The following is a 13390-nucleotide window of genomic DNA, read 5'->3' as shown; positions in this document are numbered from 1 at the left end:
AGAACAGCACCCTCTACCTGCTCTGTGCCGTAAAGCGAACGTTGTCCTCTGTACGACACATTCCAAACAGCAGCCAAACGTACGATAATTTTGCATTTCACAAAAAATAATGCAGCGTTTCTTTTTTATTAACATTCACAAACAGCAGACTGATTCTTGGGAATTTGGATAAAACAGGTTTTAATTTTGAAAAAAAAAAAAGTGCGTTAAATTACAAAATCTGAAGGTGTATCCTTATAGGCCAAGGTCTTGGCTGTTCAGCAATGTACCAGTGCAACCTCCTCATTTTGCATTTTTTTCATAAAATAGGTTTTTCCAGTTATTAGGCTACTTTGTTTTTGTCAACACCGTCACCGTAATGTTTTTTTTTAATTTCAAAAACATATTTTTGTATTAAAGAGACTATTACTTTAATAACTCAACAGCACCAAGGAATGTAATTGACCTTGTAGTTTTTTTTATTATTATTTTTTAAATAAATATCTGACAGTGGTGACAAATATCTGGGACACATTTTGAGCAACCACAAAAATGATAGTAAATATTGTTCAAAACCCATCGTTTGTAGTTTTTAATACATATTATGATGTACTCTTTCATGTGGTAAAGAAATTATTCAATGAAATTATTAGTTTTTGTTGTTTTAATCAAGTTGAAATGATTATCTCCTATCCGAGGACAACTGGTTTTGTAGGCCATGGGCCAACATATAATTATTAAATTAATACAAATTAAAAATAAACCTATAAAAGAACCTTACAAATGTGCAAAGGACCCCCCGATGATGCCCTTGATTCTTTTTATTCATTAAAATGTTGTAAATTTCCAGCAGAAATAGCATTTTTCTTAGTGGGACGTGATTTATCCAAATTCTCAAGAATCAGTGAGCAGTAAAGAAATCCAATAAATCCTAGATCTGCGTTTAGAGGAAAAGCCATTTGAAAATAAAGAGCTGTTTCTCACGATACACACTTTTTGGTTTGAACCCACGTCCGCCCGCGGCTTCTCTTCATTTCGTCGAACAAAACGCGATCTTTTGAAGCCTGCAGTGCGATGGTTTAATAATCCCCCCCGCTGACAAACTGGAGAGTGACGAGCGGAGGCCGACACGAGCCGGAAACCTCTCATTTGTTTACGGTAATTCCACCAATATCTCCGAGTTAATGTGCTAATGATTATGCGGCGCCTTGTAAATCAGCCTGAACTGTTCCCGGCTTCCCGCGGTCCGGGATGCACCGCGCCGACCTGCGCCGCCTCCTCGCAGGCCCGCGCTCCGTCTGCAGGTATGTGATCCGCTTCAAAATGGCTCCTCCGCAGTGGGGAAGGTTATCTCTCCTGACAGGACGCCATCAATAATGTAGAGTCTGCGGGCAACAACAAAGAAAACTCACCTCCAGAGGAAAATGCACCTTCAGGCGGAGGAATATAAAAGGAGTGCGCTGAGAGGACGGGATGTAAACACGAGCGCCCGGCGTTTTCTAACGGCGGAGCTGCGAAGGTCAGGAGGGAGCGGACGTGTGGAGGCGTCTGAGTGCATCGGAGAAAGAAAATAATAATGAAAAAAAAAAATGTAAAGAAAAGAAAAAGTGGACCAAAATCCGGGAGGGAGGACAACTTTTATTCCAAACGAGCCTCTTTAAACCTCGGAGGAGGGGAGAACAACAAAAACAACGGAAAGTGGGAACAAAATAAAATAAAAGCCAACCTTTACAGTGGGAAGAGTCATCGGACAAAGACGCTCTCACACACACACACACACACACACACACACACACACACAGAGTTCATGGCTATTCACTGTTTTAATGCACGGAAACCACTTTGTTTTGTTTTGATTTTTTTTTTTTTTTTTTTTGCTCTGTACTAGGCACCAGAAAATGTAAACACATTCGAAATAAACCTGGAGGACATTGAGTTTATTGAAAATGTACAATGTGTGTCTCTTTTATAGCTGTGTGTGTGTGTGTGTGTGTGTGTGTGTGTGTGTGTGTGTATGTATGTGTGTTGTGTGTTAAAGAGAGCGCTGTGGTTATTGCATGGCAGAGAGACCCCGTCCATGTGACCAGAGTCTCTGCATCAGCGCTGGGCAGTGTGTGCTTGAATGGACCTGTGTGTGTGTGTGTGTGTGTGTGTATGTGTGTGTAGGTTTTACATGTGTGTGTGTGTGTTTTGTTCATTTCCTCCTCACCCTCACAGGATGCAATAAAGGAGGATTGGACAGCGATGATGGGACCCATCCAGAGTTTTCATGCAGGTCCTGCTTTAAGCAGCACCTCGCCGTCCAATCCTCTTCCTCCTCCTCCTCATGCTCCTCCCCCCCAGCCCCTCCTAGCCCTCTGATTGGTCGTCCAGGTTTATTTGCCTCAGACTAGCTGTGCTTCTCTTGTACTGCACACAACAAAACAGCACGGGAAAAGATGGAGAGGGAGGCAGGACGGAGGACGAGGTGACAGAGAGGAGAGTCCGACGCCGCGCTTCCGAAAGACACGCCCTCGTGTGGCGTTTAGATGATGATGATGATGATGATGATGATGGTGACTGAAGGCCACGGCATCTTCATCCTCATCAAACATCGTCCGGTGAGGCGCCGAGCCCTGCGGATGGAAACTTTGAAACTTGTGCAAATTCACTTGATTTCTTTCACAAAACATGAGGAAAAAAAGGTGAAGAGCAAATTAGTTAAAAAACAAAAAAACAAAACAAAACAAAACAAAACAGTGGAGCACTAGTACAAAAATTTGCAAAAAATCTTGTGTTTAAATGCCCGTGAAAGCATTGAACCTATTGACCTACTGAAAAATTTGACAAGAATTAGTAAAATTATTGAAAAGCAATTAGTAAAATTACCTAAATATAAGTAAAACAGTAGAAAAAAAATAAAAAAATCTGCCAAAAAAATCTCAAAACAAAACAGTCCCAGTAATTAGTGTCACATTACCAGAAAAAAGTCAGAAAAATAAAGACTTTAGTTATTATTATTATCATTATTATTAATATTGTTGTTGTTCAAATTTAAAATTAAAATGCAAAGAAATAAAGTGAATTTTGTGAAAGAAAACCTTTCAAAATAAAACGTTTCAAAGGGATGAAGGTTTGATGGATCAGCAGCGGAGCCCCACTTGTCCAGAGGGAGGTGAAGGATGACTCATCACTTTTAGGGTGACTCATCAGTTTTGCCCACACCTCAGCAGAGCGGTGCCACTCTCAGGTCTCTCAGGTGTGTGTGTGTGTGTGTGTGTGTGTGTGTGTGTGTGAGGTGAGGGGCTCGGGGCCCAGCAGCCGCCCGCCGGGGCCTCAGGCTCTTTTGGAAGAACGGACCTGCAGAGTCTCTGAGGCCGTCCAGCGCCTCGCCCACACTCCTCATGTTGGTCATCCTGAGGCCGACCGAGGGGCCGCCGGGCGAGGGGCCGCTGGGCGAGGGGCCGCCGGGCGATAACTGAGCCTTAAAGGGCCATTGTGACGTTTGTGGAGATCTGGCTTGTTTTTAAAGTGGAGAGCAGCTGATAATCCATGACTGTGGTCAGATTACATTTATTAATCTTCCACAGATTAACAGAGCAGCCGTCTGAGGGAAGCTCTCCACCCGAGTCACACTGACTTTTTTTTTTTTTTTTTGGAGGCAAATGGTCAGATTTCACTTGCAACTCATTTCTTAGGAATGTTTCAGTAAAAAAAAAAAAAAAAGGTCAGACTTCATTTTTACTTAATACTAGCAATTTATAGATATTTTACCACACAATATTAATAAGTTTTGGGATTTTTGGTCGGATTTCATTTTAACTAAATTATCTGCAATTACAATGAGACATCTGGAAAAAACAATACAAACATATTTTGGGAATGTTTTAGTGGGAAATTGGTCAGATTTCAGTTTTAGGTTGTATCGGAAATTAAAATGAAATAATTTGCCACAAAAAATTAAAATAAAAAAATATTAAAATTTGGGGGGAATGTTTCAGGAGTAAAAAGATCAGATTTCAATTCTGGGGAGATGTTTTTGCAATTAAAATGGGACATTTAGCAAAAAAAAAAAAAAAAACAAAAACAAACAAAAAAAAAACCATAATTAAATTTCAAGTTTTTCCATCAGAAAAATTTCAAATTTCATTTTTACTCAATATTGCTAATTAAAAAGACATTTTTAGCAAAAAAAAAAAAAAGCTCATATTTTGGGGATTTTTTTAAATAGACAATGTGATTTCAGAGTTACATTTTGGATTTACTCAATACTGGCAATTAAATTTAGTAATTTTGCAAAAAAAATATAAATTATATTTTCCTTTTCTTACCAGGGATTTTTAGTAAGAAAACTGATCAGATTTCATGTTAGTGAATATCAGCGGGAAACACTGAGTACAGTCTTGGTCCTGTATCGAACTCGGTCGAGAAACGGGAAGTTATTTTCGGGGAAACTGAGCGGCGGCGACGAGACGAAGGAAACAAAACGCGTGGAGCCGCGGCGAGGCGTCTCTCCATCATCTGCTACCAGGCTCTGATCGCCCTGATGAGAGAGAGAGAGAGGGAGAGAGAGAGAGAGGGGGGCGGAGCTTACAATATACACATCAGAGGGGGGAGGGGGGCATAGTAGACCAACCACACGATAGCCATATCTAGGTATTTAAATACTATTTTGCTAACTATCCAGTTTGGTAATGATATCATATGAACAGGACTACAGTCTACACTTGGAGTTATTAGTCCAGCAGCTTTTCTTTTTTTTTTTTTTCCACGAGTCTCTCCGGATGAAAACGACAAAAAGACGGAGGAAAAAGAAAGGGAAACTGTAAAAAAAAGAAGACAGGAGAGCTGCCAGTCTTTCTTTTTTCTTCTTCTTCTTCTTTTTTTCTTAAATCCAGCGAGAGACTCCGCCCAGTTTGATGTCGGGAGCGGAGGTGAGGGTGTTTTTGCGGAGCGGTGGCCCCGCCCCGCCCCGCCGCCGCCGTCTCCGTCGCTGTGCGTTCCTGGTTTGGCGGAGGAAGCGAAGGGGTGGGACGCCTGAGAGAGGCAGACAGGGCGCTTCATTTTATTTATTGATTTACGTATTTTTGCCCTGGGCCTCCCCTCTCTCCCCCACCCCCGCCTCCTCCTCCTCCTCACTTCCACAGCTGGGTGCTGAGGGTCTGGCCGGACGCCGGAGGCGCCGACCAGCCCGCCATCGGAGCCGCCGACTGGTTGAAAGCCGGTGGCGTCGGACCTCCGCCGCTCACCGCCACGCCTGACATCTGCTGGGTCATCTGGGCGGGAAAAGGAGACGGAGAGAGAGAGAGAGGAAAAAAAAAGAGGAGAGAGAGTTGGTTAAAATCCATCAGAGCAAAAAATAGACAGCGGCGTATTCCCTCGCCCCGGAGGCGGGGGCGGGAATCGACTTTCCATCTTTCAGCTCCACTCCCTCGCCTCCCTCCCTCCGCCTTTCACCTGCTTCTCTGCTCTTAAATGCTTCCAGCTCCTTCTGCTCTTTAACCCCCAGCCCTCCCCCCACACTAACACACACACACACACACACCTCCACCTTCCTCATGCCTCCCCCCTCTCAAATTCCCCTTTCGCCTCCCGTGCCGCCGGTTCGCCGCCCTCCTCGTTCCATTCTGTCTTATCTATTATAAATGTGCTTTGGTGCAGCGGCGCTCACTTATCTGGTCATCTGAGAGCTGTGTGTGAGTGTGTGTGTGTGTGTGTGTGTGTGTGAGAGTGTGTGTATGTAAGTGTGTGGTTATGCATGTGTAAGTGTGTGTGTGTGTATGTCAGCCGAGTGAAATGACAACCTGGCACTTGCTCTTCAACTCACCGTTCCATCACAATGCCTTCCTACACAATGTATATGCACACACACACACACACACACACACACACGTATGCACGCACATACACTGAGATTCAAGTTGCCGTCTTTGAACCCCTCACACACACACACACCCAGATAAACCTCACACTCACCCTGCTTTGACTGTTCAAAGGCAGTGAGTTACGTGTGTGTGTGTGTGTGTGTGTGTGTGTGTGTGTGTGTGTGTGTATGTGTCCCAGTAATGATTTATGGTCTCTCATTAACCTCCCCCAGTTGTCAGGAAGTTGACAACAGTTCTGAGTGCTGGTGCGACAACGACACACACACACACACACAGGAGATTTTATCTCCTGTGTGTGTGTGTGTGTGTGTGTGTGGGATGAGCAGCAGGGAGCAGGCTTATGAAGGGGAAGCTCTATGACAGATGTGCTGACTGCTCTGCTACGTGCGTGCGTGTGTGTGTGTGTGTGTGTGTGTGTGTGTGTGTGTGTGTGTGTGTGTGCGTGTGTGAGTGTGTGTGTGTGCGTGTGTGTATTGATCCAGTGCAGATATTGTCAGATATTTACATCATTTTCACAGATCAATTTGACGAGATCAGATTTCTCGTTCAGACTGGATCTATTTTTAGAACACAAAACAACGTGTGACACTTTTTATTTTTATTTTTTATTTTTTAGATCCACGTCCTGTTTTAACTGAGAGAGCGGCTGGAGACCAGAGACTGAAGGACAGGAATTAAAAAAAAAAAAAAAAAAAAAAGAATCTCAACCAGGCAGAAACCAGCCTGATCAACAGTCAAACACTTTGGCTCGTGGGCCTAAAATTTTATAAATGCAAAATTTGTGCACACAGGACGGAGACGGAGACGCCCCGAGACGTTTTAGCAGACAAAAATCTGAAAGTCTGAGAAGGCTGAACCAGGGGGGTACTCGGTTTTTTCAGGATGATGACATTGAATACTGAATATAAAATTCTGTTTCTGAACTTCCATTTATATTTTAATGAATATTTATTAGGCTAAATAATGATTTTTAAGGAACCGTGCATGGATGCTATTTTTTAACATATATTTAAGCATTACTAATAATGCGATTATACAACTATTACCAACAAAATAAAATGTATAATCAAAATGTATCCATACTGTGGGCATTTCGCTCTCAAAATATGAAAGTTTTTTGCTAGTATTCTCTCCGTTTCAGCGGAAATAAATGAGATCTGACGGTAACTAGTCCTTGTCAGCCAGACAACTTGGGCTTATCATGTTTTCTACACATCGTGATTTCCCAAAACTGAATAAATACCACATATAGCAACACAAAACTGCTTTGCTAGCTCAATCATGTTGTAACTAGAATATCTGCTGGAAAAAATATTTTTTTTCATGGACTTATAGTCATACTTCTGCCGACTTCTCGGTCATTTTTAATCTAACAGGTGCCGTGACAGCGACTCAGGGCCATGCATGTACAGATGCAAACAAATTGACAAATTAATTAAATCAATGGCCTAGGCTACTCATAAAGAGTAAACAAATTAATAACGAGTAATAGGCTAATTAATAACATTAACACATTAATAACAAGAACAAAGTTACAGCCGCACATCTCCATGGAAAATCTGACAAGTACTGTCCGTGGTGCTGACTCTGCCCAAGAAGGTACTGTCCGTGGGGGTTAATCCACTTCAGCAGGTACTGTCCGTGGTGCTGACTCTGCCTCAGCAGGTACTGTCCGTGGTGCTGACTCTGCCTCAGCGGGTGCTGTCCGTGGTGCTGACTCTGCCTCAGCGGGTGCTGTCCGTGGTGCTGAATCTGCCTCAGCAGGTGCTGTCCGTGGTGCTGAATCTGCCTCAGCGGGTACTGTCCGTGGTGCTGAATCTGCTGAGGCATTTCACTCTCTTTATTATAGAAATTAAAGCTCCATAAAATTCACGGAGGATCTTGTTCAGCTCTTCTTTCCTTACAGGTGAGAAATCAGCTGTCTGCCCGGTGTTTGTCAGGTATTCTTGTACATTTGACGGCCCAAGATGTTGACCGGGCCGTACCGGCTTCATTTCCTGACCTCTCCAGCTGATCCAGCTCTTCACTCGTCACTCTCGCGTATCTCTCCTTTTTCTGTTCTGTCTTGTCTTCCTGGTTCAGCCATTTATCCAAACTTAGGTCGCCAAATAAATCAAAATTGACAACAAAACGGTCCATTATGCAGGCTAACAAAGTTGACAGCGGCTTTTGATGCGGGTTTTAGTCAAATGTTTCGTGTTGCCATGGAAATCACACAGACTCTGGCAGTAAGATATAGGCGGAGTAATATTTTCAGTGAAGAGGTATTTTTCATTTGAGCACAGCCAGCCATGCTGTCATGCTCATTTGAGCACATCCTAAATGTCTGATTGACCAATCAGATTGCTCGGTCGGATCTACGTGTTGTATAATTTTTAAAAATCTCACGTACCCCCTGGAGTTCCTCCATGTACCCCCAGGGGTACGCGTACCCTATTTTAGTAACTGTGCTTTCAAGAACCACAGAAACTGTGTGAGGAACCAGCCCCTGTTATTTTTCTGAGAGTCCATTTGATTCCAGATATTGATCAGTAACTGGACTGTTCCTGTCAATATTTCTGATGCAGACAGGATTATGAGCCGAGGTGTAAAATGATGTCAGTTTCAGCAGATTTCCACTTGCGTTGAGGCTCTGAGCTGCTGACTGGCTGCAGAACCACAGGAGAACAAACCATGTGGTTCCTAAATGGTTCCACAGTTCTACAAAGACAAATGATCTGGTTTGATCATTGTTGCCGATAACAATATTTCTTGTGCAAAAAATTATTTGCGTTTTCATGCAAAATTTTACAAACACTCATATTCCTCCAGAATTTTATTCTCGGCATATGGAATCAAAAACTCTCCGCTGAAAGCCAGGATATTTCCCAGGATGGTGCTGATCAATTATTGAATATCTGACTGTACGTCTAATTTTTAATAAAAGGCCAATATCAACCCCATATTTTCCTCTGACCCTCCTGACTGCAGTCACATGTTTTAACACCAACAGCTGACCGCAGGATTAAATCCCAGTTTCTGCGATGGCTTCCTGTTAACTGGGATTACGCATCACCACTTACTGGTTTTGAAATGACTTCTCTAATGCATTGAGGACCCACAGTACGTTTTGGTGAATCAGTCGAGTGTCTGCTCCTCATTTCGAGGCTTTGGCTCAAAATTAGGGGCAAAATGGGACAATAAAGGGACGTGGCAGAAAGTTAAAAAAAAAAAAAAAACAAACTACTACTTCACTGGTACAGTAACTAAGGTTGTAAAAAGAGATTGAATACTTGATTAAACAGGCTTTTCTGGGGGCGTTTAGTGAGGCCGGAGCGGTAAGGTCATTACTGCACTGGGGGGGGTTTTATATAGAAACGTGGAGCACGAGACCCTGGAAAGCCATATATCAACCTTTAGACGCCGAAAAAACAACACCGCCGGGATCCATTTAGGAGAAACAAAGGCAAAGAAAGGACACTGGTGGAACTATTTCACAGGTAATATAAAAGAAAAAGACGCTAAATTTATGGAATATTTAACATTTTCCTTTGGGTTACCTGAAAGGAAGAAATTCATGCGGCCTGCCTGAAAGATTAATAAGCTACGAAATCTCTGGCTCGGCGCCACGACGGGCAAAATGCAAAGATCAATTAATCATCGCCGCCCCTTTGTGCTTAAAATTGATGCTACACTCAAGCACAGGGCTGGTGTGTGTGTGTGTGTGTGTGTGTGTGTGTGTACCTGGTTCATGCTCCACTGTGCCTGCTGCGGCGGCGGCGGCATGCCGTACACGCCCTGCCCCTGGCCGGCCGGCATCAGGCCCGGCTGCATGCCCAGGTAGCTCCCGTTGGGCAGGGCCATTCCAGGCATCACGCCACCGCCGCCGCCCATCATGGTGGTGGGCGGGACGGCTCCGCCCATCGCCGGGGCGAAGGCCTGCGGGGCGAACTGCATCTGAGGCTGGCCCATGTACAGACCTGCTGGGAGGAACCAGGAAAACTGAGTCAACACATCCGGAGGTCGAAGGAAAACGGTTTATTTAAAACACCATCAGAGATGCACTACTCACAAAAAGTTAGGGATATTTGGCTTTTGGGTGAAATTTATGGAAAATATAAAAAGTTCACGCTACAGTGATATTATATCATGAAAGTAGGGCATTTAAGTAGAAGCATGCACTGGTGATTTCCTCATCTCAAACCATTTCTTGAAACAAAAGCCAACAACAGTGGTGGATATACCACAACAAAAAATGTCAGTGTCAATAACTTGTCATGTGCCCTTGAGCATCAATTACAGCTTGACAACGACGTCTCTGCTGTTCACAAGTCGACTTATTGTCTGCTGAGGCATGGCATCCCACTCTTCTTGAAGGGCGGCCCTCAGGACATTGAGGTTCTGGGGTACAGAGTTACGAGCCTCTACACGGCGACTCAGCTGATCCCATAGGTTTTCTATGGGATGCAGGTCTGAGAAAGTGCAGGCCACTCCATCTGAGGTACCCCAGTCTCCAGCAGCCGTTCCCTAATGATACGACCTCGATGAGCTGGAGCATCAAACACCTGATGTGAATTTTGCCGTTAAACTCCTTGTTAGAGAACAGCAACTTGTGCAAAAAGTACTGAAACATTGAACAGTTGGACATGTGCATTCAAAAGTTTACAGAAGGTCACATTAAGTTCCCCTGTAAAGGTTAGAATGCATTTTAGGTTCATCCTGAAATTTCACCCGAAAGCCGAATATCCCTAACTTTTTGTGAGTAGTGTATAAAGAGACTCACAAGAATCCCATTTATATACAAATAATCCAATATGATCAATAGGCGTCTGTATCTGGTGTATCTGAATGTTGGACGGCCTTCTGTGAGTCTGTTTCAGTCAATTTCATCTGTAAATCCAGTTTTCCTCTGTGCTTCTTTCAAGTTAACATAAAGGTTTGAAAAACAAAAACAAAACCGTCCAATAGAGAATCTACACATTCATCACTTCCTGTATAGTTTTAATCTTATTTTATCTTATCTTAGTTTTATAAGAACACAATATTGTTTCAGTTAGCTTTAGTTTTTCTAAAATTTAGTTTTTATTTTTGTTTCAGTTAAATATTTTTTTCCCACACCTAATTTTAGTTATCAGTTTTGTTTTAGTGAACTATAATAACCTTGTCACTCAGTTTACTTTTAGTCATTATTATCACTTCACCGCCTTCATACTGTCACCTGGTTTATCGAGGTGTTTTATTGATTTGTATTTTATTGATTGACTCTGTTTTGAAAAGTGTGAAACAAATAAAGACCCCAAAACCAACTGAGTGCAGCTTTAAAAGTTAAAATGTCACAGTGAACTGCATCCAGCACCATATGATGTGTACTGATGATCACACACACACGCACACACGCACACACACACACACACACACACTGGGGGGAGTTGGTCATGTAAGCCTGGCAGGGATATTTTGGCTCCACTGCAGATCTATAAGCATCTCTTCAGATCCACAGAGTAAATACGGCTCCATTCACTGGCCAGGAGAAGAAAACAAACAAACAAAACAACAACAACAAAAACAAATCACTCGTCCTGATTTCCATCCTAATCCTCTGCACATCAGCAGAAACACGGATCAATATGCGCACGTGTACGAGGTGCACACACTTCCATACACAACACATGGGCACACTTATGCTTTCCCACGCACTCGCAACACACTCGGGTTCAGATGTGTGTGTGTGTGTGTGTGTGTGTGCACATCCATCTACAAGTCTACACACACACAGAGCTGCCACACTTGCGTTTTGACACGTAGCGTCACACTCGCGGTGTCACACTGACACACAGCTGTGACACTGCGAGTGTGACGCCGCAGAGGAAATCCGGCTTTCCTGCACGCCGACCCGCCACCCGCCTCCCGCCTCCTGTGACGGCGAGCCGCGAGCCGCTGAGGGGAGAACAAAAACTACAGAGCCGAGGGAGAGGAGGGTATGATATATTCCAAGGGGAAAAAAACTCACAATTTTCAAGATTAAAGTCGCAAATTTACAGGAAAAACCTCACAAATTCATGAGAAAAAACTCGTCGATTAAAGTTGTAAATTTACGGCTTTGATCTTGAACATTTTTGAGTTCATTTTCAGAACATTAACCCCCGACTGCGTATCGTTTATTTTCTCCCTGCCGTGGCTCTGATACGCTGTCGAGTTCAGCGTTTCTGTTTTATGTGTGTGTGTGTGTGTGTGTGTGTGTGTGTGTGTGTTTCTCTTTGACTTTTCTTAGGATTTATTTATTAGGATTAGGTTTTGTTGTAGCGGTTTGTGGCCCCTCGTCCCGGGCTAAGCTGACCGCCGGCAGCCAGTTTTCGTTTCTTAGGACGGCGACGGAATGACATGATCGCCCCGAAATGTAAAACATTCCTTCACCGTCCTGGGAAAAGAAAACGCCCACCCCGCCAACCTCAGCGTCACTCTCGCTGTGGAACGAACTTTGTCCGCTCGCCGTTTCTCCTCGTTAGATTTCCTTTTTTCGGTGTCCACGATTTTCAGACAATAAACAAGAAAATCCAGGCAGAGGGCAGGGTCTCTTCACACACACACACACACACACACACACACACACACACTAACATACACTAACACACACACACACACACACACACTAACACACACTTCTGGTGGCTCACAAGTGACGCTGGAGAGGAATTATCTGACTTTACGAAAAAAAACGTATGAAGATATCGGTGAGCTCAGACTTCCCATGGGTATATAAAGGTTAAAAAATGCTGTGTGTGTGTGTGTGTGTGTGTGCGTGTGTGTTACCTTGTCCTGGTGCGGGCTGCTGCTGGCTCTGCGGCTGACTGCCCACCGAGCTGCTGGCGTACAGAGACAGGATGGAGTCTTTCGATAAAGGCTTCTTCTCCTCCGACTTGGTGGTGGAGGAGGAGGAAGAGGAGGAGGAGGAGGCGGCGGCGGCGTCTGTCTGGGGAGGCGCTGGACTGGAACCAGCCTGCCGGGGAGAAGAGGAGGAGGAGGAGGAGGAGGGAGACGCAATGAGTCGAGACTAACCGAGACCTTTATATTCAGATAGATTCAGATATTTGGTTGAGGCAGAGTTGGATAAAAAACTAACTTTCAACTTTTCTGTCTGCGGGGGGAAATTCTTCTTGCAGACAGGTGAGAACACACAGAAAACAGCCCAGATACATAAAACATGACCTCCACAAAACCTCCCACATCAACAAAACCAAACAGCAGAACCTCAAGTACAACATAAAGAAAATCCTCCATGCAGTATTAAACATGGACTCCATCCAATAAATATAACATATAATATAAATAAATCACAGGATTGATTCTCCTAGAGGTCACTACAGGTGGGTCCAGTTGGACAAAAGTCTCTGCCTGCAGTGAAATGGCTGCTATGGGGGCCAACATCATCACACAGGAATCAAATGTGGCTCATTGAATCCACAAGAGTCTCAGCTTTCCAGTCAAAGCCAACTGATGCAGCTCCAAGACTGTTTAGGCCCCAGTCTGCACACACACACCATTTTACAACAGGCCACAAGAACACATGT

General features: G+C 43.8%; 1 protein-coding gene across 9 annotated transcripts in view; it reads right to left on the bottom strand.

Moving 5' to 3' along the window:
- Positions 1 to 1770: 1770 nt before the first annotated feature.
- Positions 1771 to 13390, bottom strand: part of LOC115372362 (stromal membrane-associated protein 1-like) — a 134865-nt gene continuing 123245 nt past the window's right edge. For 8 of the 9 annotated variants that reach the window (XM_030070189.1, XM_030070190.1, XM_030070192.1 and 5 more), the window contains 3 exons: positions 12633 to 12819; positions 9567 to 9805; positions 1771 to 5234 (listed from right to left, as the gene is read on the bottom strand). In XM_030070189.1, the coding sequence (XP_029926049.1) occupies positions 5094 to 5234; positions 9567 to 9805; positions 12633 to 12819 (567 nt within the window). In that variant the 3' untranslated portion in view covers positions 1771 to 5093. The remainder of the gene's footprint in view (positions 5235 to 9566; positions 9806 to 12632; positions 12820 to 13390) is intronic. The other variant, XM_030070191.1, reaches the window with a different exon arrangement.

Source organism: Myripristis murdjan, chromosome 15 (assembly GCF_902150065.1).
Source record: "Myripristis murdjan chromosome 15, fMyrMur1.1, whole genome shotgun sequence".
In the NCBI taxonomy this organism is placed as follows: domain Eukaryota; kingdom Metazoa; phylum Chordata; class Actinopteri; order Holocentriformes; family Holocentridae; genus Myripristis; species Myripristis murdjan.
This window is presented reverse-complemented; position numbering and strand designations above follow the sequence as displayed.